Source organism: Taudactylus pleione, unplaced genomic scaffold (genome assembly GCF_031769625.1).
Source record: "Taudactylus pleione unplaced genomic scaffold, aTauple2 ptg000051l, whole genome shotgun sequence".
In the NCBI taxonomy this organism is placed as follows: Eukaryota; Metazoa; Chordata; class Amphibia; order Anura; family Myobatrachidae; genus Taudactylus; species Taudactylus pleione.
This window is the reverse complement of record NW_028284453.1, coordinates 2,357,121-2,383,386: the sequence shown is the minus strand read 5'-3', so window position 1 is coordinate 2,383,386 and position 26,266 is coordinate 2,357,121. Positions and strand designations below refer to the sequence as shown.

At 46.0% G+C, this 26,266-nt stretch overlaps 1 protein-coding gene across 2 annotated transcripts in view; it reads right to left on the bottom strand.

Annotated features, from left to right (window-relative positions):
• Positions 1-22,429, bottom strand: part of LOC148535448 (uncharacterized) — a 46,793-nt gene extending 24,364 nt beyond the window's left edge. The window contains exons 1-3 of one of the 2 annotated variants that reach the window (XM_088462625.1): positions 22,366-22,429; positions 11,184-11,312; positions 1,668-1,817 (exon numbers count right to left, since the gene is read on the bottom strand). In XM_088462625.1, coding sequence (XP_088318751.1) covers positions 1,668-1,817; positions 11,184-11,312; positions 22,366-22,417 — 331 coding nt within the window. In that variant the 5' untranslated portion in view covers positions 22,418-22,429. Of the gene's footprint in view, positions 1-1,667; positions 1,818-11,183; positions 11,313-19,491; positions 19,547-22,365 lie in introns of those variants that run through there. The other variant, XM_088462626.1, reaches the window with a different exon arrangement.
• Positions 22,430-26,266: the final 3,837 nt, after the last annotated feature.

Here is a 26,266-nt window from a genome sequence, read left to right as displayed (position 1 = left end):
GCCTGGAGGCCGTATAAGGCCCCCGGAATCATTTGGTCTGGCCCTCGGAGCTTTTTTCTGCTGGCACCCTGCAGCCAGAATCTATGCAGCAGTGCCACCTGGAGCGTCCTTAGGATGCTTCAGGCATTCACACCGCTGCCCTTAAAGCTCCCTGGAGCATCCTCAAGATGCTCCAGGCATTGTTGTAATCACTGGCGATTGTGGCCCCGTCTCTTTGTGACATCACACGGAGGGGGCGTGGCCTGCACTGGGCCCACAAATAATGTTATATATATCAAAATGACCCTCAGCAGAAAAAAGGTTCCTTACCCCTGTATTAAGGGAAAGTCATGCTTGCAATGTGCTGAAAGCCTTATGCATAATGCCAACTGCAACCACTTACTATATGGAGCTGTAATTAGGGGCAAGAGACTGCTGCTGTCACCCAGGGAGACGATTCTGGGACTGGCACCATTGCTGCCCAGTCACACCTGTATTAGGCCTGCAGAGTGCCTGGAACTGGGACCCTGCAGGATAGAGAGCTGCCGTAGAGTCGACCAGTGTATCTTTAAGAACTTCTTCAACTTCTTCCTGTTCCTGGCGGACAAAGGAGTATTATAGCGCTGCTATGGACCTGACTGCAGGTTCCTCTCCTTGACTGCTAACAAAAAGGGCAGAGGGTCCCGATAATCAGTTCTGATGTGCAATGTCTACTTTTGACCTTGAACCTCCACTTAGCTATTTCATACTCTGCTAGGGAATCAGTTGAGGCGACTCTCTCCGTGCAAATGGGGAGCTCAGGCTGGACTTCATAATGCTTTGGGCAATTGTCTGCAGAGGAGAGGTTCTGTCTGCGCAGAGGTGCACTCTCTGTGCAACAGACACTCTATTCAAATGGGAATCTCAGATGGAGGCTGCATTATAGATTGGGCAATGGTGGTTTAGTAGCCTTGATGCAAATTTTGCACTGGGAACCAAGGGCCTCATCAGCAAGTGCTAAGGAAACTGTTACCTGTAGTTCCTCCTATAGCAGTTACCTGTGAACTAGTATTAAAAGTATCCTAAATGTGTGACTAGGTGAGCAAAATATTTTTAACTGGTTCAGAATTAGTTAATTTTGGCTATTTTGGTTAAACAAGAAACCTGCAAAACTAGTATAAAATTGAAGGTATTTGATAAGCTAATTTACATTTATCCACATTTTATTTTTTCAATAACAAATTATATATAATAAATGCCATTATATATAAACCCACAAAAAAAGATTTTCTGTTTTATTCTTCAACTAAAGCCGTGTATCCACTTGCCGAATAAAATGAGCGATTGAATGATAACAACATCGTTATCATTCAATCGCTCATTAATCATGCATGAATCGGGCATGAAAATGTCAAAAACGACCAGCGATGCACACTCTCACTGGTCGTTTCCAACATCAATCATCGCCCGAACATGCCAGTCAATTTGCCAATAACGACAGATCGGGCATGTTCGGGGATGAGGGAGGGTGCCTGCACTGAACGACATATCATTCAGTGTGGCACCTTCAGGATGAGGAACGACTGAACGATTATGATGTCGTAAACGTTCCTCAGTCGGCAAGTGGATACGCATATAGATGTTTTGCATATAGATGACATTATTTGATACTAGTTGATTGCATATTGATTGCCATCAGTAACACTTACAAACTGCAACAGCAGGTGTACAGTTATCTGTGTCACAGCATCTACTACTGTATAATATGTTAAATGCTGGTGTTGTAAAGCTCCCACTTTTATTACAGTATTGTGGTTCCAAACACTTCCTGCTTAAATAGAGCTCGTTCGTCTGATCATCTATAAAGAAACAAACAAATAAACATGGTTACTTAGGTTATTAGTTAATCCATCTTTACAAGTTTTATGGTTGTTCACCAAAAATGTAAAATTAAGAAAAACCAAAGCATGTACAGTACCTTATATATGTTATTACATCTACTTTGTACTGTACATTAAAACTTCCCAACTGCCCTCCCCCAAATATATAACCCACAAAAGTCAACTTGTCCTTGAATGAGGATAAAACTCTTCTGCCCTACAACTGAGGCTGTAAGGAGGACTTTGTGGATGAAAACAATACCAGAAGCTGCTGATTACACTCTTGAAGCGACTGACTACTTACATTCCCATGTTACAGGTATAACACACTTCCCTGGGGATTACTCCTCAGCACACAGGTATGCTGCAGCTGCTCTTCTCGTGTTTGTCGACTGTGCAGTGACAACAGTGCAGATGGAGCGTGATTCATTGAAAACAGTGGTACAAGCCTGTTCTTGCCTCATGAGCCTGGCATGCTACACTCAGGCTGTTTGTTGGTAGAGTCAATGCGGCACAGCCCAGTTCCTATTCTTCATACTATCATGTGCAAGATCACAGTGTTTTCCAAAAACTGACTGCACATATTGATATATAGCAAAGGTTCTCAAACTCGGTCCTCAGGACCCCAAACAGTGCATGTTTTCCAGGTCTCCTCACAGAATCAGTGAAATAATTAACTCTACCTGTGGATCTTTCAAAATGGGTCAGTGAGTAATGCTTACACCTGTGCAGCTGCTGGGTGACTTGGAAAATGTGACCTGTGCGGGGTCTTGAGGATTGAGCACTTCATTTAGAGGCGCTTGAAAAATGCAAGCGCTCGCTCTGAATGAGGGCGGCCACATCTAAAAAATGTTCCAGCCTCCTGGCCGCTCACTAGGCTGTGGGTTACCACCCACAGCTTTAATGAGCGGACAGGATGATGGTCGCAATGGTCAAGACCATCGGGCTTGCGACGAGACCCTTGTGGTAGGGTCTCGTCTGCCGCAAGCCCCAGAGAGCTTTCGGCTCTAATAGAGCCGGAAGCTCTCTCACTGACATCACTTGGGATGTCAGTGGGGTCACCCTCAAACGGCAGGCGTTCACTTGGGAACGCCTCCGTTTGTGAAGCCACCCCCCGCCATGCCTACAAAACGGGGCGAGCTGTCGATCAACATCGACAGCCGCCCCTTTTGTAGTGAGCCCCAGACTGAAAGAATTTCTCTCTCGCTCCGGGGCTTGCGCACGCGCAGTGCGGCCGCTGCGTGTGCGCACAGCCAAACATCGACCCGCTTGCAAGCGGGCCTGAATGAGACCCTGAGTTTGAGGACCACTGATATATAGTATGGAAGAATTATTTTTGACATACAACAGGCAAACTAATCAGGATCCAGTGCATACATATACAAAACTCTTATGGTGCATACACACGTAGCGATTAGCCAGAGATACAATATCGCTGGCTGATCATCATGCATCCTCCCTGGTGTGCTGGATGATCTATATTGAGCACCCAGTACACCACATACTTACTGATCGTGGGTCCCTATAGTAACCTGCTCAATATCAAGCAAGTTGACCGGCATGCACGGCCGATGGACGATATCGCTATCGTCCATATGTGGCCGTGCATCGATGGTCAATGGTAAATTAGTAGGGACAATTTAAATGACCGATTTGAACGATAACGGTAACGATATCAATATCGTTATTGTTTAAATCGATCATTTCAATCGCTACGTGTGTACGCACCATTACAGTACATTATATGATTTTTGCTCATAAATACCCTGCCAATACCGAGTCCCTAGCCTTTGTGCAATACATATTATGATTTAATGCTGCATATGAAGAGGTTAATTCTGTGTCTGAATGCTCTCCATAGACAGTGACTTAGTAAACACTGAAAGCATTATAGAAATGGTAGGTGCTATACTAACCTTCAAAAGTTCAGTAGAAAAATACAGGGGCGTATTAACACCTGCGGGGGCCAGTGTGCGGTAGGCTATCCTGCCTCTCCACATCATACCTGGTGCAAGTAAATGGGCCCCCCCTTTTCTGTTTTGGAGTCTTCCCAGTGATATTCAGGAAGATGGAGCTTGGGCACAAGATAGCAGAGTCTTTGCTTTCTCCAATGCCATCTTTTTGAATATATCACTAGAAAAAATGTGCCAGCTAAGAGGGAGAACCAACTTGCTGGCACTTGCTGGTAGCTATGATCTGGGTGCAGGCTGTGCAGTGCTGGGCCCACCAGGACATTCGTCTAACATAAGTTAAAGGCACTTACTCCATTCTTAGAATGAAAGTAAAAATTTATGTAAAAAAATTTAAAATAAAGAACACTGCATAAAATGTATGCACTATACCCAGCAACCAATTAAAAAAAATAGTTAAAAGCGAACCCAAACAATAAGACATGTGGCTAAGTATAAATGGAAAGGGAAAAATCAGAGCGTACAGGTTGTGTGACCCAAATTACTAAACAGCAAAAAGAGTGAAATAATCTGGTCCTTAAATAACAAAAAATAATCCTTTTACATTATATTAGTATTTCCCGTTTTCCGGGAGGGATGAGGCCAAGGTCTGCGTCAGTGAATGCAGATTTTCTGACCTTGCAAGCTACCAGGACCCGGCCAGGCTGTAGTAAGCTCCAGCTACCACAGCCTGGTCAAAAGAGCAACCATTGTGACCATCAGTCCTGGTGACTGCGATGGTGATCCCAGGCTGCGGCCTCGATTGCAGTGCCGGGATCGCAGCTGCAGCAAGGAGGTGTCGGTTTCCTACAGACACCTCCCGCTGCATTTGCATTTGAGATAGACAGAATTACACAGCTGCTTGTGCGTGGCTCTGCAATCGTCCATCTCTGAATCAGGTCCAGAGAGACCATACAGACCGCCATACAATATAGAAAGCATCCTAGCTATATATCCACACAGCTATTACCTACCAAGGTGTCTGAATACAGCCACCTTTTCTCTCTTCTTCAACCAAATTTCACCTCAGCTTCTTCACCCCAAACAATAGATCAGTCTGTATTATTCTTGCATTTGCACCATAGATGGTGCTCCAGTCATACATTAGGTATTGAGATGTTACACTTCTCCTTCTCCTCCTTTTCCATCCTTTTTTTATCATTCTCTAACCGGCTTCTTCCTCCTCCATCCTTCTCTATTTCTCTGTTACCTCACCCTCCACAATCCTTCTCTATCCACCTGCTTACTCCTCCTCCTCCTCCTCCTCCTCCATCCTTCTCTATCCTTTTACTTCAGCCTCCTCCATCCTTCTCTATTCTCCTGCTTCCTCCTCTTCCTTCATCATTTTCTATCCTCCTGCTTCCTCCTCCATCCTTCTCTATCCTCCTGCTTCCTCCTCCTCCATCCTTCTTTATCTTACTGATTCCTCCTCCTCCATCCTTCTCTATCTTACTGATTCCTCCTCCTCCATCCTTCTCTATCCTCCTGATTCCTCCTCCATCCTTCTCTATCCTCCTGCTTCCTCCTCCTCCATCCTTCTCTATCTTACTGATTCCTCCTCCTCCATCCTTCTTTATCCTCTTGCTTCCTCGACCATCATTTTCTATTCTCCTGCTTCCTCCTCCTCCATACTTTTCTATCCTCCTGCTTCCTTCTCCATAATTATTTATCCTCTGGCTTCCTCATTCTCCTCCTACTCCTCTCCATCCTTCTCTATCCTACTGCTTCCACCTCCTCCACCATAATTCTCTATCCTCCTGCTTCCTCCTCCTCCATCCTTCTCTATCCTCCCATTTCCTCCTCCATCATTTTTATCCTCTTGCTTCATCCACCTCCTCCATCATCTTCTATCCTTTTGCTTCCTCCTCCTCCATATTTCTTTATACTCCTGCTTCTTCCTCCTCCTCCATCCTTTTCTAGCATTCTACTTCCTCCTGCGTCCTCCTCCACCTACTCCCAAATTCTCTATCCTCCTGCTTTCTCTTCTCCTACATCTTTCTCTATACTCCTGCTTCCTTCTCTTCCTCCTCTGTTCTTTTCTATCATCCTGCTTGCTCCTTTTCAATCCTTCATTCTCCTCCCTCTTTCATCATTCTTTTTCTTGGTCTTTTGTCGAACCTTGATTACTGTGTATACTCCTTCTCTATCCAATTTATCTTCTCGTCAATAAATCCACAGAACTCAGTGTACATACTGTCTGCCCCAGTTGCATTATGGATCAGGTGTCACAATATCCGTTAGTAGCCAGCAATTTGACCTGACGGTGTGCAATCAGCAGTGAGGAGAGCATGGCAGGGGAGGTGGAAGAGTGTGACTATTTGAAGGTGACAGGTCCCTGTTAGAGGCTGTGTTTATTGTGGACCCGGGTTGGTAACAGGAGTAAACACCTGAACAGGTTTAAACTGAAAAGTAAGTTGTTTAATGTGAATGTTGGTAGACATGAACAATAAGATAACTAAAGTCCAGTAATAACAAACTAATAAATGTAGCAGGAGGAAACTGAAGTGAGTGGGAATAAACAAATGTCGAGCATGGTGACACGGATGAATAAAGTGAATCCAGATAGACTGTAAAGGTGAAATGGTTATCTGGGTATGCAGAGTAATGGCTGAGTGGGATATTCGGAAATGCTGTGATGATGGCTGAAGAGAGAATCCGGAAATACTGTGATGATGGCTGAGAGGAGAATCAAGTAATGCTATGATGATGGATGTACAGTAATGGGTTAACTGTGGAGACAGGTTCAGGCATGAGTGGGTCTGGTGGAAGGTGCAGGTCGATCTTCATCAGAGTGCAAGACAAGGCAGAGTGGTGCAGGCTGCAGGGAGCCGAAGGCAGACAAGGAGCTAGGGCAAGCACCGGAGCACAGGTCTCAGGTTCAGGAGTGCAAGAACTCTCTCTCACAGCTGACACTGTGAAACACATTGCACTGGCAACTACAGGGTGCTCCAAACACCCTTAAATACCCAGCAACAGAATGTGATAGGCCAGAGAGAGCAGGTGACCCACAGACGATTGGCCTGCTATGTCACATGGCCAAAGACAACACGATGGAGCCCAGACAGCCACGACTCGGAGACACCACTAGTCTAACCCCTGTCAGGATGGCCCAACGCTGGCAGACCTCTGCATACATGCAATGCCAATCTCCAACGCCAGCTCCCCTGCCAGAAGGACCGCGCCACAGTGCCCTCACCGGTAAGGGCTGCAAATCTCCACACCGCGAAACCTGGGTCGTGACACCTATGGAGGGCCGCCAAAAATGATCAGAGACAATTTCACCCCTAGTGGCTCCTTTCCCCTTATGTTATGACACTAGGTTGCAGCACTGAATCTGCTGAAACTTTTTCCATTTTCCCACAAGAAAAAATTAACTCGTTGCACTGTCTTAGTAGGTAAGCAGCAGAGCACTGACATTTTATCCAGCTCAACAACCATGTAAGACAGACAGTCAGTTAGTCAGTCTTTATCCCTATTAACTCGTTATAGATGCGTCAAGCACAATGTGCATGTACTTCAGCAGGTTTAGACTCACCAGGTTGAGCATCTAAGTAGCAGGTAACAAACACAAACAACCCTTAAAACCAATTATTGTAACAGCAATGTATGTCCTCTCTCACACCACCAGCATCTATAGCAGCTATTGAACCCAATCTTGGCTTTATGTTTGTGTGATCCTCAACATCCACTGCAAGTGATGTCTGCCTGTCCCCCCCACTGTCTTCCTAGACCTTACTTTAATGATAAATGCTGAATTCCTAAATAAGTTTATACTCACAAGTTCATAAAGGACCTTTGGACATTTGTTTAATAGCTTCTGAAACAACAGCATCTAGAATACATTCAGCTTGCTGCTGAACAGGAAATGCATCAGGAGACAAAACCAGGCTCTGCTCTAAAAAAGGAGACTTGCACAGCAAAAGGAAGATTTGCCATGGGTAAGGAAGTGGAAGGCACGGGGCATGAGGTATGCGGCCTGATGGACAAATTAACCAGTCATGGTGGGTGCAGTGTCATTATCCTGGGAAAAATATATAAATCAACCGAAACGGTGTGAGGTGGGCCATACTAGCCAGTGGTTGGAGCTGAAAGGTAAGAGTAGCACCAAAGCAAAGTATATCCTTTGGGATCTTCAGACCCTGAACTCTTATATGGCCAATGTTGAATAGTGAGGCACAGAGAGCATGTTGGTTTAGGAAGCCCCTGGATATAAAGCTGTTACCAATCAGAGGGGGGCCAGATAAAATGTCCTTACAGATGAATGAGGGACAGCACTCCTTCAGTGAGTGGGGAAGATTATGTTACCTGATGCCATAATGGAAGAGTAAGGGGACTGAACTAACAAATTGAGGAGTGAGTGTAGGACACATCCTGTGGGAGGAGGAATGGAGGTAGCCATCTGTGCGGGCACGAGGGTATCTCGCAGAAACATGCCAGACACCTCTGCACTATCAGGGAGTGGGGAGGAAGGCCATGCTAGTGGCATTGCTGGTGAGTCAACCTACAAATGGGCAGAATAATGTTGCAAGATCCAAAGCCAGACTCTGAAGGCCAATATGCCACCCTCCAGCCACAGAGTACTGACTTAGGGCAAAGCTAAAGTCTGAAATGCAGACACAGGGCCTGATTCACTACTGATCTCTATTCTACTTATATGCACGCAACTCTGGGCCTGATTCAGAGCCGGACGCTCTGAACGAGCGCCCGCTCTGAATCAGGGCGTGTTTTTTTTTAATAGCAAAGCGGCCTTTTGGACGCTCGCACAGCTGTGGGTTACCACCCACAGCTATGCGAGCGTCCATGATGATGGTCGCGATGGTCAAGACCATCGTGACCATCGGGCTTGCGACGAGACCCTTGCGGTAGGGTCTCATCTGCCGCAAGCCCTGGAGTGATATTGGCTCTATCAGAGCCAAAATCACTCCCACTGACATCACTAGTGATGTCAGTAGGGCCAGGAACCAGACGGTAGGTGTTGCCATGGGAACGCCTCTGTCTGGGCAGTCACGCCACCGGCCCGCCCACCAAAGGGGGCATGCTGTCACTCACCATCGACAGCATGCCCCCTTTGGTGCGAGACCCATAATGACGGCTACCCCGTCGTTATTCGGGTCTCACGCATGCGCACGACGGAGGCGCCTCCGTCGTGCGCATGCACATTTGGGAAACATCGACCCACTTGCAAGCGTACAGCGCTCGCGAGCGGGTCTGAATGAGACCCACAGTTGCTAAAATCAGAGGTGACATGTACATGTTTGCATTCACTTTGCTATCGCAGCCTGACATAAGGACGCCCACTTCCCCTTACATCCGTATCTTAGAGTAACAATCGGTAACATCGAGTAACATCAGACAGTTAATGAAGCTCAGACCTCACTCAGGAATTGCTTACTTCAGCGCACGCTATGAGGCCTCAGGCGGCATTTGGTATCACAGTGGATAATTTATGCATGCCAATGCAATGTCGTTAACCCGACCCCCCCCATCACCACCCGCAAAAGTCACTTCCTGTCCAACACTCTGCCATGGATCTGCGTATCCACTGCCATCTCTGTCCTGTTTTTTTTTTTGGAGCACTTTGAGGGTTACACCACCCTGCTGCTTTGAGGATGCAAGTGCGGCTACAGCCCACACAATTCACAAAGACAGAAAAAAAAAGAAGAATTTTTTTATTGTTTGTGGAGCGCACTTTGAGGGTTACACCACCCTTTAACAGACAGACGCACGCTTGTCGCTGCTGCTTTAAGGATGCAGGTGCGGCTACAGCCCACACATTTCACAAAGAGAAAAAAAAATAATAATTTTTTATTGTTTTTGGAGCGCACTTTGAGGGTTACTTCACCCTTTAACAGACAGACACATGCTTGTCGCTGCTGCTTTGAGGATGCAGGTGGAATCTAGATGGGATTTGGAACCGGGGACAAACTACCACCATCAATTGTCTAAATCCCACTGCACTAATGGCGGATACTGTCGTACTTCATCCTCCTCGCTAGGGACTGTTGAAGGGTCAATTGTTTAGTAAAAGTAGTGGTGTTCCTACTTCCTCTCTGGGATGATGAACAACTCCCAGCAGCAGCCACAGCACTAGGAGGAAGTGGTTATATTGATATATACGTGCGGCTAAGGCGCACACAAACACAGAAAATATTTTTTTATTTTTGCTGGAGTGTAGTGCACTTTGTGGGTTACACCACCCTTTAAGAAATGAGCCAGCCGGCTCTTTACTTATTGGAGACAGGCGCACGCTTGGCGCTGCTCCTTTGTTGATGCACGTGCGGCTCCAGTGCACACAATTCACAAACACAGAAAATATTTTTTTATTTTGTTTGGAGAGCCCTTTGGGGTTTACAGCACCCATTAGCGGTCAATCCAGCTGGCCCTTTATTTATGGGACACAGGCGCACGCTTGGCACTACTTTGTTGATGCACGTGCGGCTACTGCGCACACAATTCACAAACAAATATATTTTTTTATTTTGTTTGGAGTGCTCTTTGGAGGTTACAGCACCCTTTAGCGGTCAATCCAGCCGGCCCTTTATTTATGGGACACAGGCGCACGCTTGGCACTACTTTGTTGATGCACGTGCGGTTACTGCGCACACAATTCACAAACACAAAAAAAAATTTTTTTATTTTGTTTGGAGTGCCCTTTGGGGGTTACAGCACCCTTTAACGGACAAGCCAGCTGGCCTTTTACTTATGGGACACAGGCGCACGCTTGGCGCTGCTCCTTTGTTGATGCACGTGCAGCCACAGTGCACACAATTCACAAACACAGAATTTTTTTTTTTTTGCACTTGGGGGGAGCACCCCTGATGGACAGAGCACCCCCTGGACAACACTACAGCACCCCTTTAGGACTGGGACACTGCACAGGACCTTGGAGTGGACACAGCCCCTATGGACAACAGCAGCACAGCACAGCACAACACTACACTGCACTACACTACACTACACAGCCCAGCCAGCCCTAACTCCCACCCTCCCTCTTCACTGTCCACAGCCGAGTGAGAAAATGGTGCCGACGCGGTACCTTATATAGGATCCAAAACCCGTGAGACTCGGAAGGCGGGGTGATGACGTTTTGCCTCGATTTCAGATCCGAGTCAGGCGAGAAAAGTCGAGCCTTACTCGGATCGGCCTCGGAGGGGGGGCCTCGGGGGGGTTCGGATTTCAGAAATCCGAACCCGCTCACCCCTAATTATAATACATAATTAATGTAATATAATCAAATGTTCGTAGGAGTGCTACCCATGGCCAAAGGCTATGGAACAATTGTTTGGAATCTACTGAATGATTACATTTGAATTTCCACAATAGAAAAGTAACATCATTTTATATTATTGTACATGTTTTCCCCTATAAATTACTGTTTACTGTACGTAGAACTCACAGTTTGTTGTTGACACAAACACGGAGGCGCAGACCATCTCATCAGGGCAATATTTATAAGTGTTTTTACAGTCTGCTTGTCCCACATCATATATAACCGAATCGCAGACTCTGCATCGCAGGGTGGAAACTGCAATAAAAAAAAGAGACATCATGAGATCCTGAGATGATACCAGTGTTGACTTCAATCTAAAGGGCAGATTTCAGCCTAATCCCATTTGGTAGAATTTCTTTAGTGAATTGTCACTGGGCATGTTCCTAGAGTGGGCGCTTGCAGACAATACAGAGACAGAGTCACACATAATTGTACTGTACCACAGAGGCGGAACTGAGTTACAAAGCAGTGGTCTCACCAAGGCAAACCAGTGGGGTGTTTACGTTATTACAGGCTATGCAGACCTGGCTATAAGAGAGGTTATGCCAGTTTGGATTGGATGCATATTTTCTGCACTAAGTATAGTGAAGGTGCAAGTGCACATTGAGGGTCTGATTACTGGTGCAATCTCCAATAGTGAGACGGATGGTGCGTCTTAATATGCACAGTGGCGGATTAGCTCCACAGCCGATTGGCATCTTGGTGGAAAAAAAAAATTGGCCACAGCATTAGCATGCAGACACAGTCATAGCATGCACCTCTGAATCAGGCCCTGAGGGTGATGACTTTAATAGCAAGCCAAGTACACACACAGATGCAGTCACATTTCCACATGCAGGGCTGCCATCAGAAATTGTGGAGCCCGGTACTAGGTGCCCCCCCACTACCATGGTGAGATGGGATTACAGATGTGGGAGGAGCTGTGGATAATGTGAGAGAAGCTACAGCGGGAGTGGGGCATCAACCAGTTAAAAAAAAGAACATGGCAGGGAAGGCTTGACCAAAAAGGATGAAGGGCAGGGAGGGCTATACTAAGAGGAAGTGTAAGGTAGGGAGGGCCGGACCTATTTAGGGTTGCAAGGATGGCTAGACATGGTGGGAGGGGTGGCATAGGCTAGGGAAGGCTGGACCTTAATATGGAGCTAGATGTTTGTTATAGGGGGGTACAGTATATATATATATATATATATATATATATATATATATATTCCATAGACAAAAAACCTTACGGTGTCACATGTGCCATTAAGGCTGCTAGGACATGATCTGAAAATTCACAAAACCTATTTTATTTCTGCCACTCAAACTCCAAAAAGCGATGAAATTAAGATCATTAAGGCTGACCAATTATCGGACGTGTTCCTTGCGTAATACAGATATGGTATGCCATGACACCATGTGGTTAACTGCAGATTCAGCACTCTCACAGAATGAGATTGCTGTCACTCTCAATATGGTGGAGCTGCTAATTCACAGAATTGTGTACTCATTGGAATACATACATGCAGTCTATGCAACTGTATACAACGCTTACAAAAAGGTCGCTGATGCGCGTTGACATGCATGAACATGTCTGGACTTTCCCCCAGTCTGGGTTTGCCCGAGGCCGCCACCGCACTGCCATTGCATTCATTTCAACAGAGTGTCCAAAGCAGCGTGCGTTGAACAACAATGGAGCAACGACACAACATTAAGTTCTGCTTAAAATTGGGTAAATCGGTGACAGAGACGCACAAAATGTTGGTGAAAGTGTATGGGCATTGTGCTGTAAGTAGAAAATGTGTGGACTAATGTGTGTACGGCTGGCCCGAATGTGGCTCATCCTTGCGAAAGTGTGCAAACAATCTCCGTCGACGATTGTCACGACCGGCTGTATGGTATCCCCTGCTGAGGGGTGCAAGCTGAGGTTCTGGGCTGAAGACGGAATCTTCCTCTTGCGGAGTACCAGACGTTGGCGAGACCTGACCAAAGGTGCAGAGTCTAACCAGCCAGGAGGTGTTCACCAGTGACCCCTCCAAGCGGGATACGGGTTTAGCTGCATCCAGCTGGCAGGTCGCGGTCCTTTGGTCAGGTGTCTGGTACTCACGGGAATAGAGAATCCTGCTACAGTGACAATAGAGGCTATTTCTACCAGAAATATGCTATACCTCTGTATAGCTTCCAATGTATACACCAGAGGATCTATGAGGCTCAGTGGCGCTGAGGATTGGCACTTGTAAAGTACACTAATGAGAGGTTCCGGATGCACGGTGGCACAATGAGTAAGCAGGTGTTCGTCACAAATATGATATGTCGGAGGACGCACTTAGCACAATGAAGTGGCAATGGTTCCACACACAGGTGAGTTGTACAGGGCACACTTTTACACAACGAGGTAACAATGGCTTCGCACATGGGCGAGATGTTCAGGGCGCACTTTTGCACAACGAGGTGGCAATGGCTTTGCACGCAGACGAGATTTTCAGAATGCACTGTTGCACAACGAGGTGGCAATGGCTACGCACACAGGTGGGATGTTCAGGACATACTGTTGCACACTATAGTCGTTTCTGGTAAACACAAGGATAGGACCTGGAACAAGATAGCATCAGTAGACAATGGAAACGACAACATTGCTCAGGCAACTGCCTTCCGTCTGGAGGCAGACTTTATACCCTAAGGTAGCAGATCATAGGTGGACAGCGTCAGCTGACCACTAACATGCTACCATTGGGTAAAGGGCAGTCAGGTGATATGAACTGTCATGGCCGCGACCACGACGGTGACCACAGTAACCAAGGCACGGAACGACACATGGAAGTCCACATGGCTCTAAGAATAATGGTCAGCGTGTCACTCGCTGCTGCACCCGGTGTCTGACCACCCAAGGGATCAGGGGAAGCTGGCAAAGCGGTGAGTAACGGCCAATCCTAGGCCGCAACCTGATACCGATTTACCCAATTTGAAGCAGAACTTAATGTTGTGTCATTGCTCCATTGCTGTTCGACGCACACTGCTCGTGACACTCTGTTGAAATGAATTCAATGGCAGTGCGGTGGCGACCTCGACTAAAGTCCAGACATGTCCATGCATGTCAGGGCACATGAGCGACCTTTTGCAAGCGTTGCATACAGATATACCAGACCATTCACCAAACTTTTTAGACAGACCTTGTATAGTTAATGGGTTAAACGCAACAAGCTGTCTCCTAGCTGTGTATGACTCATCTGACTCAATAACATCACATGGATGTGTTATTGACTGAGCATGACTGTTCAGCTACAATAACATCACATGTCTATTGTGCATTACTTAAAGACTTAAAGGTCAACACAATTAGGCTGCAGGTGCAAGACTTGATTAGTTGGCTCTATAAAAGGGTCTGCATGTGCCCAAGCCTGTCTTTGTGTTATTAGAGCCTCACAGTGCTGTACAGCTGTATAGTACTTAGCCAAAGAGTGATTACTACCTTATCGTATTGGCTGCTGTTTATCTTCTATTACCTGGATACTGTTACTTTGGTTTGGAATCAACATGTGAACTACTGTAACCTCCTTGCTCATATCCACTATGCATCTACCAACTTGCAGGCATCTGCCAATAGTTTCCAGCAGTCTATGCCCGATTTAAAAAAAAACTCTCAATCAGGCCCAACATGACTACTGGACTTTTATAACAACCATTTAGTGGGTGTTTGAACTTTTCCTCCAGATTTGATAGTACAAGGAGCTGCCAATAATTTATTAATTAAAATTACAATTCACATTCCGGCATCATACTTTAGGTACTGTAGGTAAATAAGTTCAAACATTTGTACTTTTCAACAATAAAATAGAGAATATGCATTACATTATTGCACATTTCGCATTATATTTTTATGATTCGCGCTCCGTATTCTTGCACAATTCAATTAGAAATGACATTACTTCAATGTCATGCATTTTCTCTGCAGTGTGAGACCTAAGTGAAGAATGAGAAAATCATTATGAACCTCAAAAAAGTGGGAAATACGGTAGAAGGACAGGGTATGAGGATTTTAGTGTCCTTAAGCTAAGTATTAGAGGCTGTTAGTGTCCATAAGCTAAGTATTGGAGTCTGTTAGTGTCCATAAGCTAAGTATTGGAGTCTGTTAGTGTCCATAAGCTAAGTATTGGAGTCTGTTAGTGTCCATAATCTAAGTATTGGAGTCTGTTAGTGTCCATAAGCTAAGTATTGGAGGCTGTTAGTGTCCATAAGCTAAGTTTTGGAGGCTGTTAGTGTCCATAAGCTAAGTTTTGGAGGCTGTTAAATAGTGTCAAATGATTTTAGCAACTTTTATAAATGCTGGAAAAATTATAGCCTGCGAGTGTTTTTCAGCAAATAAAAATGTGTAGGGTATTGTGGGGGACATTAAAATGTCTCTATTGCGATTTTTACATGTATGTAAACAAGTGTCTAAAAAGTGAGGAAAAACACTTGCAACTCCCCTCTTCAATTTTAGAAACCCCTTTGCCTTGAATACAACACCTCAACATACATGTCATACATCACACTCATCCTTCTGCTTATTAGACATAATTTCATAAAATATTACCTGTGTTTATTGCTAATTTTTTACTATTTAAAAACCTCTAACTACCTTATCATTTTTTGGAGGGATGTCCTAGTAGTACTGCAATGTGTCATGACATTTTGGGCCTCATTCAGAGGCGGTCGTTAGATGCAAGCGGTCGCTCTGAATCAGGGCGGCCGCTTGCATCCTGAACGGTCACCTCCTTGTCGATCGTTAAGCTGTGGGTTAACACCCACAGCTCTAACGACCGACATGGGTGATGGTCACAATGGTCAAGACCATCGTGACCATCGGGGCTTATGACCTGACCCTAGGGTAGGGTCTGGGTACTCGTAAGCCCCATGGAGCTTCCTGCTCTGTTTGAGCAGGAAGTTCCCCACTAACATCAGCAATGATGTCAGTGGGGAGCCCCCAAACGGCAAGCATTCCGACTGGAATGCCTCCGTTTGGCCAGGCACGCCCCCGGCCTGCCCAGCAAACGGGGCAAGCTGTCAATCAACATCGACAGCTCACCCTGTCTGCTACAAGATCCCTAACGATGGAGTGCCCATCGTTAGCCGGGTCTCGCGCATGCACACGACGGAGCCGGCTCCGTCGTGTGCATGCGCTGTGGGGCAACATCGAGTCGGTTGTGAGCGCTCAGCGCTCACGACCGACTCTGAATGAGCTCCTTTATGCTTTAAAATAAGGATTTGGATCTGGAGGTGCGTGCTAAAATACCCCTCCGCCCACTCGTCCTTTTAATGCAGATTTGTCATATAATAGGAAAAATTGCCGGCTGCGGGTTTTTATCCCATGTTAAGTAATTTTCAGCCAACTCTCAGCTTATTAAATCTGCGCCTAAACAATGCTTCTTGGTTTCTTTTCAATACAAAATGTGGAAGATTTAAGGCCCCCATACATCAGGTATTGATTGCAGCAAGTGTGCAATTTGCAATCGATTGTGTATAAAAATCTTTCCCTTTTTCAATCGATTGCAGATTGCAGAATTGCCACAATCGATTGAAAAAGGGAAAGATTTTTATACACAATCGATTGCAAATTGCAAGATTGCTGCAATCAATCTCTGATGTATATGGGCCTTTACTCATGGTTAAAAAACATGCAATATTCTAATACTCACATTTGGAACATACCTTCCAGTGTGACCCCTTTCCCCTGGTATAAATTACTCTGTACAGGAACTGCCCACTGACATTACCATTGTACTTTGGGCTTTAGTTAGAGTTGAACGCTATCCCAATTTTCACGCAGTTGAGCGATATCGGTGGCTTGCGCATGCGTCACAGCTGTGTTGCGCACCTGCGACATATGAATTGAAATTGAGGTCGCTGAGAGGATTAACTTGCAATTGATTGACAGGAAGAGAATGTGTTGTGGGTGGTTATGGGGGATTCTGGCCAAAGTGCAGGCATGTTGGGGCCGTTTCTGGGCATGTAATAGCCAGCGTCTGCGATCACGCATGCAGAGAACAAAGCTCCACCGTCTCAGTTACCATGGTCATAGACTCACTAAAGGAGTCAATGTTTTCTTGATATGCGTACAATGCTGCAGTTGTGTACGCATTTGCGGGTAGCTGTGAGGGCGCCAAGTGGGCATCTCAATACAAATTCCGCTGGCTGATTCCGCCTGCATATTTCAGCAATTGCTAATGTGATGTACTGACTGGTTTGTACAGTGCTGCACCACTAGCACCAGGTTCAGCTGTGTTCGGATTGCTTCGGTGGCCGATTTCCCCGTGTTAACATAGGACACACCGTGACAGAGAGGCAAGCCTGAATTCCCCTTTTGCAGACACAATGACCAGTCAGGAGGGAAGGTGCAATGCAATTTCATTATTTGTTAATAATTAACAACAAATGACAGGAGATATTTACCATTTACAGATGGAATGATATTAATTACACTTTTCAATGACAAGGTATTTATTTATTACCTCACAGTCATTTACCGGTGACCCCAGCTGGCAAGAATGTGAAACCAACAAGAACCACAATTCCTGCAGAACTTTAACAAAAAAACAAATGAGAGACCTAAATATGAAACCTGCTGGTCTAGCTTGAATCAATGGTGCTCCGGCAGTCTATAGCTGTGAAATACAGTCTGTGTTAGCGCTCCCTTTTTGCTGAGAAAAACGTGGGAAAAACACATGCAGGTTAGGCTTATATCAGTAGTGCACCAGCAGCCTATAGTTTAAAAATACAGTCTGTGTTAACGCTCCCTTTTTGCTGAGGAATAACGTGGGAAAAACACATGCAGGTTAGGCTTATATCAGTAGTGCACCAGCAGCCTATAGTTTAAAAATACAGTCTGTGTTAACGCTCCCCTTTTGCTGAGGAATAACATGGGAAAAAAACACATGCAGGCCAAGCTTGTACTTGTAGTTCTCCAGCTGTAACGGTTAACAGTTCATGCAGAGTAAATGGCCCAAGCTCATTAAAGCACATGCAAGTTAGGCTGGTACTTGTAGTTCACTGACTGTAACGGCCAACAGTTCATGCAACGTAAATGGCCCAAGCTCGATAAAGCAAATGCAAGTTAGGGTGGTACTTGTAGTTCTCCGGCTGTAACGGCTAATAGTTCATGCAGAGTAAATGGCCCAAGCTTAATATTGCACATGCAGGTTAAGCCGGTACTTGTAGTTCTCCGGCTGTATTGACTAACAGTCTATGCAGAGTAAATGGCCCATGCTCAATAAAGCACATGCAAGTTAGGCTGGTACTTGTAGTTCTCCGGCTGTAACGGCTAACAGTTCATGCAGAGTAAATGGCCCAAGCTCAATAAAGCACCTGCAAGTTAGGCTGATACTTGTAGTTCTCCAGCTGTAATGGCTAACAGTCTATGCAGAGTAAATGGCCCAAGCCCAATAAAGCACATGCAAGTTAGGCTGGTACTTGTAGTTCTTCAGCTGTAACGGCTAACAGTTCACACAGAGTAAATGGCCCAAGCACAATAAAGCACATGCAAGTTAGGCTGCTACTTGTAGTTCTCCAGCTGTAACGGCTAACAGTTCACGCAGAGTAAATGGCCCAAGCACAATAATGCAACTTTTACTACCAGAATTGCCAGCTGGGGTTACACAGGGCTAAATAAACAAGTAATGTACATTACATCACGGGAATTGACAAAGCAACAGATTCACAGTAAGCATACACCTTTTGCTAATGAGATGACAGCACAAGTATAAATTACTTCAGCATGAATGGACTTTGAAATGGATACCGGGCCAAGCAGTGTATAAAAGACAATTTACAGTAACCCCAATATCAGTAAAGATTCAAACATTTCATGCAAGCAAAATATTAATCAGCATTGACAATAATAACACAGCGAGCAGTGAACAGCTTTACAGAGTGCTATAACAGATAAAGGGCCACGGAGGGCCACTATCAACCACTTTAGCTAACACATGAGTCAAACAGTAAACAGAGCCAAATACATATCACATGGCATTACATTTAGTTTAAAGCTAGACATAAAATCCTTTATACATCACCCACAGTGGCATTGGACATGAGCCGACGCCCATCAGTCACGTCCCCTCCTGGACATGAGCCAGAGGTTCACAGGAAAGAAAATGACCACCAATACAATACTTGGGGAAAAGAGGGGGTGACCTATCTTTTACTTCCCCCCTATTTCATCACTACACCCACACTTTACCTAATTTAAAACACTATGACTCCTTTATATACTGAGTTGTGTGGGAGACTAACTCCCGGTCCCAGCTTTTACACAAAACCTAGTCTCCCAGCCTAATCATGTTTAGCCACAAGGTAAAGGATAATGCAATAAACCCAGGGAACCCAGATAGGATAGGTGTACAGAGAGGCAGGGCCTTAATGGAGGGAAGATATAAGCTGTGGAGGGACAGAGTATAAGGAGGTTCTGGTATGATCTCACCCCTGGCAGTGGCTATTCAGCCTCCTCCGATGTCCAGGGCAACTCTGGGATGCGCAGCACTGCACCAGAGCTCCCAGCTGCAGACCTCCGGCAGGTATTTTACAAGGGGCAACAGGTGCAAAATCCCTTTCCACAAGGGCTCTGTCCAGCAAACAAGCACAGCAGCAGGAGGGGTCTTGAGGCACTCTTCCTCTGGGGCTGTCTTTTCTTCTGCCAGTGCAGGTGCCAGCAGGGTTTTCATCACTGGTGAGACCTTTTCCTCAGCTGGGGCTTCATCTGCGATGATGGAACGATGAGACCTCCTTCCCAGGCAGCTCCTCTTCTCTCCCAGCATGCGCAGACTACCATATGCAGTGACTCCTGATAACAGGCACTTAGGGAGGCAGTCCTTTATTCAGAGGGGGCTTCTTCCAAAGCAGGGTGCTCTATGCAAATCCCCAGGCAAGCTTCCTCCAGGGACTCACATCCAGCATCAGAGCAACTCTCCTGGCAGATTGGATAGGTAGCCTTCCGGGCTAATAATGAGTCTGGTAATTGTAATCCAGGGAAAACATAAAAGTTATAGCATCCTTAGTTTTACAGCTCCAAGGGCAGTCCACTGATTCCTTACAGACAGCACCAGGTGCAGTATTTGTAATCCAGGGTAACACAGGGGGATACTATCCCCTATCTTTACAGATCCAAGGAAACTCCACAGCAACTCCTCACAGACAATCCTTTTTTCAGAAATTCCTCCCAGACTCAGCACTGACAGCCCTGAGGAAGGTATTTTATAAGCTCTCCCTCACACTCCTCCCTGTCGGTCCGGCATCTATGAGTGGACAGAGGGGACCCAGCAATAGGCCACCTACAGGAATCTCTGCCTGGACACCTAGGCCACCAATCAATGGGGCAGGATTTTCCCTCCAAAAATGGGTCGCTGACCAAGGGGCACTTTCTACCTCCCTGTCTGCACATGCTCAGTAAGGTCCGAGGGAGAAAGGTCAGCAAAAGTTCACTGTATTATCCTATGGGGCAAATGGTGCTGTATGATCTTGTGTATATATATATATATATATATATAAAAATGACAGGGGCTAAAGAACAACCAAGTGTCTCCCTGATTTACTAAGGGGTAACCCCATAAATATGGGGGTATCACACTAAGCGGCAAAATTTGCAAATGCATTTGCATTAGCGTACAATTCAGACTCAGGACCAGTATGTACTATTGTATTACAGTGAGCAGCACACAATTGTGTCTGCATGTAGATTAAAAATTAAATTGCACCAAATGCTCAAATTAATTTAAAAAGTTGAAGAAAAAAAAATTACATCTGAAGTATCTTTATAAGAAATGCATTTATTTATATGAGATAAAGATTTAATTAAATCAATATAAACAGAGGGAACACATATATCTCTAAACAATATACACAAAACATTACATTAACCTCATTGTAATATTTATTACCAGTTATTTATATGGCACACACATATTCCGCAGCGCTCTACAGAGAATATTTGTCCATTCACATCAGTCCCTGCCCCAGTGGAGCTTACAATCTATGTTCCCTATCACATGTACACACACACTAGGGTTAATTTTTGTTGTGAGCCAATTAACCTACCAGTATATTTTTGGAATGTGGGAGGAAACCGGAGTACCCGGAGGAAACCCACGCAAGCACAGGGAGAATATACAAACTCCACACAGTTAGGGCTGTGGTGGGAATTGAACCCATGACCTCAGTGCTGTGAGGCAGTAATGCTACCATTACACCGTCTGTGCTGTAATAAACTGATTGCTAAAGCTGGGTACACACTGGCAGATATACCAAATGATCGGCCACTATGTAGGGTGCACGTCGGCCAATGTGTACCAGTGATATGTCTGTGAACGACGTCGTTTGCAGACATGTCGCGTCGGCTCTGCTGCACAGCCAATGGCAGATATATCTGTGCATCGGGCAGTGTGTCGCATGGAGGAGGATGCGACATGCCCCTCCGGCCAGCGGGACCTGCGGCCAGAAACAGATGATGGTCGTTCAGTGTGTATGAACGACCATCATATGCAGATATATCAGTTCAGTGTCTACCCAGCTTAAGGTTTCCTTTTGCATCCAATGCAAAATGCTCTGCTCCGGAAAGTAATCTACACAGGCAGTTACCTGTGATGAATGGATGAATGAATGACTTAAGGTGCACACACATAACAATTTCTTGAACGATTTAACTATAACGACGTCATTGAAAAAACGTTCAATTTCTGAGTTATAATGATGAACGATTATCGTTCATGCGCGTTCCCGTTTGTAGTTTGTAGTTTGTACTTCATTCTGACTGACCAACTGAACGATTTTCATTAAGGGAAGTTACAAAAATCATTTGTAGTTCAAAAAATCGTTCATTACACTTTAAAAAGTCAGACAGATAATCTGACAGAAAATTGTTCATAAAATCGTTCATGAAATCATTGGTAACAAAATCGTTGTGTGTGTATGCAGCTTAAGTGTGAAGGTGCATACACACACAAGATTTTTTGAACGATTATCGTTTATCGTTCAATCATTGAAAAAAATCATTCACTTTCTGAGTTAAAATGAGAACGATTAAAAATCTGTTAGATAATCGTTCATAAAATCATTCATAAAATCGTTGGTAACAAAATTGTTGTGTGTGTGTATGCAGCTTTAGTGGTTTAATTAAACATGAGTTATTGGATTCAGTAGAGATAACTGCACTAGTAAAGTAAAGTAATTGGGAAGTTCCAGAACAGAGCATTTTGTATTGGGGTAAAGATAGGAAAGTTGGTAGATAGTGATCACTAATCCCTTAAGTCATACACGTTATCAGTTTGTATCAATAGGTAGTGTAATAAATCTGGTCACCCACCTGTGGATATAAGCGCAGAAATTGCACATACAGCAACGAGTGTCACCCTCATGGTTCCAGCATACGATACACAAGTGGCAACTTTCCATACTGTAGAGTAGACTGTGGGAGTCAGGGAACAGGTGGCTCAGCCTCCTGCAGCTGGGAAATAATGACTGTCACTCAGGGGAGAAGTGTTTTCTGAATAAGAATCAGCAAACTGTCTGACAAATAGAAAATACTGAACTGTTTATAGGAAACGGCAGAGAGGTAAACCTCATAGAGGGCTGCTGTGATTTGTTTCCGTAATTACTCAAAATACTGTTAGTTCTCAAATAGATAGGTCTCTGGGAATTAAAGTACAGTAAATTTGTAATCTTTTAAAATAACTGGATTCAAAAGGGGAAGAAAAACATAATATGAACAAGGGTACAGAGTCAAGTGGTCGACATTCAGAATGTCAACGTGGCCAGAATGTCAATACTCAAAAATGTTAACACACAATCTAAGGGTTAGGGTTACGCTGCAGTTAGGTTAGAGCATACTTGCCGACAATCAGCTCCAGCCTTCCGGGAGGGAGCTGATTGTCGGCTAATAGAAGGGGGCAGAGCTGGGGGCGGGGCGGCCATTTTGTGTCACACTGGGGGCGGAGTTGCACGATCGCGTCATCGTGACTCCACCCTCTCTTTACAATGCCGTGATTTTCGGCATTGAGAAGCAGGGGGCGGGGACACGATGACGCGATTCTAGGCGAATCGCGTAACCGGGCCCCCCGCTGCGGGTATTTCTGTTTTTTTCAGGGAAACAAAAAAAACTTCCGGGAAGCTTGCCCTCCTTTCCGGGGGGCCGGGAGCGGCACCCGAAAATCGGGAGGCTCCCGGCCAAATCGGGAGGGTAGGCAAGCCTGGGTTAGAGTTACGGTTAGACTCAGACTACCAGTGAATGGCAAATCTTACTGTTGACATGCTGAGTAACGACATTGTGAATGTTGACATTTCACATGTCCACATTCTGAACACTCTGTATGTCGACGTGATATACAGTCCCATACTTATATACAAGAGTTGGGGGAGGGAGGAAAATATTCATAGACCATAGACAATGCAAAAGTAGTGTACAAGATTTCACTGTACAGTAGTTCAAGCTGGCCAATCTGTGGCTGTCCAGCTGTTGTGTAACTCAGGGTTGCCTACCCTCCCGATTCGGGCGGGAGCCTCCTGATAAACGGGTACAGCTCCTGCCCCCCCGGAAAGGCAGGCAAGCCTCCCGCCTGCCGCCGATCCCCCGACCCTCCCCACCCCATTACATGATAAACCCGCGCAGCGGGGGGGGGGCGCTGACGTGATTCGCGTCATTTTGGCTCCGCCCCCTGCCTCACAATGCCTGTTTTTCGGCATTGTGTAGCGGGGGCGGGGCTAAAATGATGTGATCACGTGGGCCCACCCCCTGTCACGCCTGCATACCGACCTCAGCTCATCTGGATCAGCCCCCTTTTGCCAGCCATGCCCCCTGTTCTGCCGATCTGGCTACTCCCTCCCGGAAGGAGCAGCCAGATAGTCGGCAAGTATGGTGTAACTACAAGTCCCAGCATGCTTTTCTAGCTGATGGTATGCTCAGACTTACATAACATTGTGCTTCACAATAGATATTTTCTTTATCAAAGATATAAAATAAAAACGATAGTAAGCAGGAATTGGATCACCTAAAATAAATACACGTACTGTATAACATATAATGCAACCTAAGAGGTCTGATTATTAGGACATCTCCAACACATTTTATTGTGGCAAAAGAAAACATTATTTTTCAGACTATTTATATAAAGAAAAGTCACCGGAACAGCTGAGTGATGTTCAAGTCATCGGCCATGTTGGTCTGCAATGTTAAGAGTCTTGCCAGACTAAGGGCCTGATTCAGAGGCGCTCGTTCTGAATCAGGGCGTTCTATTTTTTTTTTCCAGTCTCCAGGCCGCTCGCACAGCTGTGGGTGATCACCCACAGCTTGTGCGAGCGGCCTGGCGATGGACGCGATTATCGATTATCACGACCATCGGGCTTGCGGCGAGACCCTGCAGTAGGATCTCGGCTCTCACAAGCCGAGTGGACTTCCTGCTCTAATAGAGCAGGAAGTCCACTACTGACATCACGAGTGATGTCAGTAGGGCCGCCCACAAACGCAGGTGTTCCTTCGGGAACGCCTCCGTTTGTGCAACCACCCCCCCTCCCCACCTACAAAATGGGGCAAGCTGTCAATCAACATCGACAGCCACCCAATCTTGTAGTGAGCCCAGGAGCGACGAGGCTGAATCAGGCCCTAAGTCTATTTCTATTTTAGGATGTGCAGCCCAGTCCCCTCCCCTTTTTTTCTATGTACAGTATGTGCATACTTAAGGTACACTTGAAGGCGAGACCCCTTCTCCTGGGCTAGAATTCCTCATATCTGCCCCAGGTGATTTTAAATAGTATGGGTCCTGTGCATTATAGTACACACATGTAATGGGCACTATAACAGGTACGTCCTAGATAAATGTATACAATGTGTCAGTATTAGGGATGTTAGGGAGCCACCTGATGAGGTCACCATGAAGTGGTAGGTGGACAAACATCTTTGGCCAAACATGTACTAAGAACCTTAATAGAAAACCATGTTAATTGATCGTTTATTCAGGGCCGGTGCAAGGTTTCCAGACACCCTAGGCAAAGCTACAAAATACCGCCCCTACCTCCCCCAGTACCAGTATGTTATATATAAACAACACATGTACGGTATGTTTAATGACTCAATATACATGTTGATATATATAATATATAGGGATGAGCTTGTTCGGATTTCTGAAATCGGAGGGATCCAAATCGGGTCCGAGGCAGGCTCGAGTTTTCCCGCGTGACTCGGATCTGAAATCGAGGCAAAACATCATCATCCCGCCATCCGGGTCTCACGGGTTTTGGATTCTATAAAAGGTCCCCGCGTCGGCGCCATTTTTCACTCCGGCTGTGGACAGTGAAGAGGGAGGGTGGGTGTGGGCTGGCTGGGCTGTGTTATGCTGCTGTTGTCCAAAGGGGCTGTGTCCACTCAGGGCCTTATTTAGAGGCGCTCGCTCTGAATCAGGGACGAGCTGTAGGTGGCCACCCAAAGCTATTGCGAGCGGCCAGATTGATGGTCGCGATGGTCAATACCATCGCGACCGTCGGGCTTGCGACGAGACCCTTGTGGTAGGGTCTCGCCCATCGCAAGCTCCAGAGAACTTTCGGTTCTAACAGAGCCGGAAGCTCTCCACTGACAACACTTGTGATGTCAGTGGGGCCGACCCCAAATGGTAGGCATTCTCATGGGAATGCCTCTGTTTGGGCAGCCACCCCCCCGGCCCGCCCACCAAACGGGGCGAGCTGTCACTCAACATCGACAGCTCACCCCCTTTGGTGCGAGACCTGGAGCGACGGAGTACCCGTTGCTAGCCGGGTCTCACGCACGATGGAGCCGGCTCCGTCATGCGCATGCGCTGTGTGCCACCATCAACCCGGTTGAAAGTGCTCAGCACTTGCGACTGGGTCTGAATCATGCCCTCAGTCCATAGGGGCTGACTGGGCTGTGTTGTGTTGTGCTGCTGTTGTCCATAGGGGCTGTGTCCACTCAGTCCATAGGGGCTGACTGTGCTGTGTTGTGCTGCTGTTGTCCATAGGGGCTGGCTGGGCTGTGTTGTGCTGCAGTTGTCCATAGGGGCTGGCTGGGCTGTGTTGTGCTGCTGTTGTTCATAGGGGCTGGCTGGGCTGTGTTGTGCTGCTGTCATAGGGGCTGGCTGGGCTGTGTTGTGCAGTCAGTTGTCCATAGGGGCTGTGTCCACTCCAAAGTCTATAGGGGCTGGCTGGGCTGTGTTGTGCAGTGTCCCATAAATCAGGGGTGCTCCCCCCAAGTGCAAAAAAAC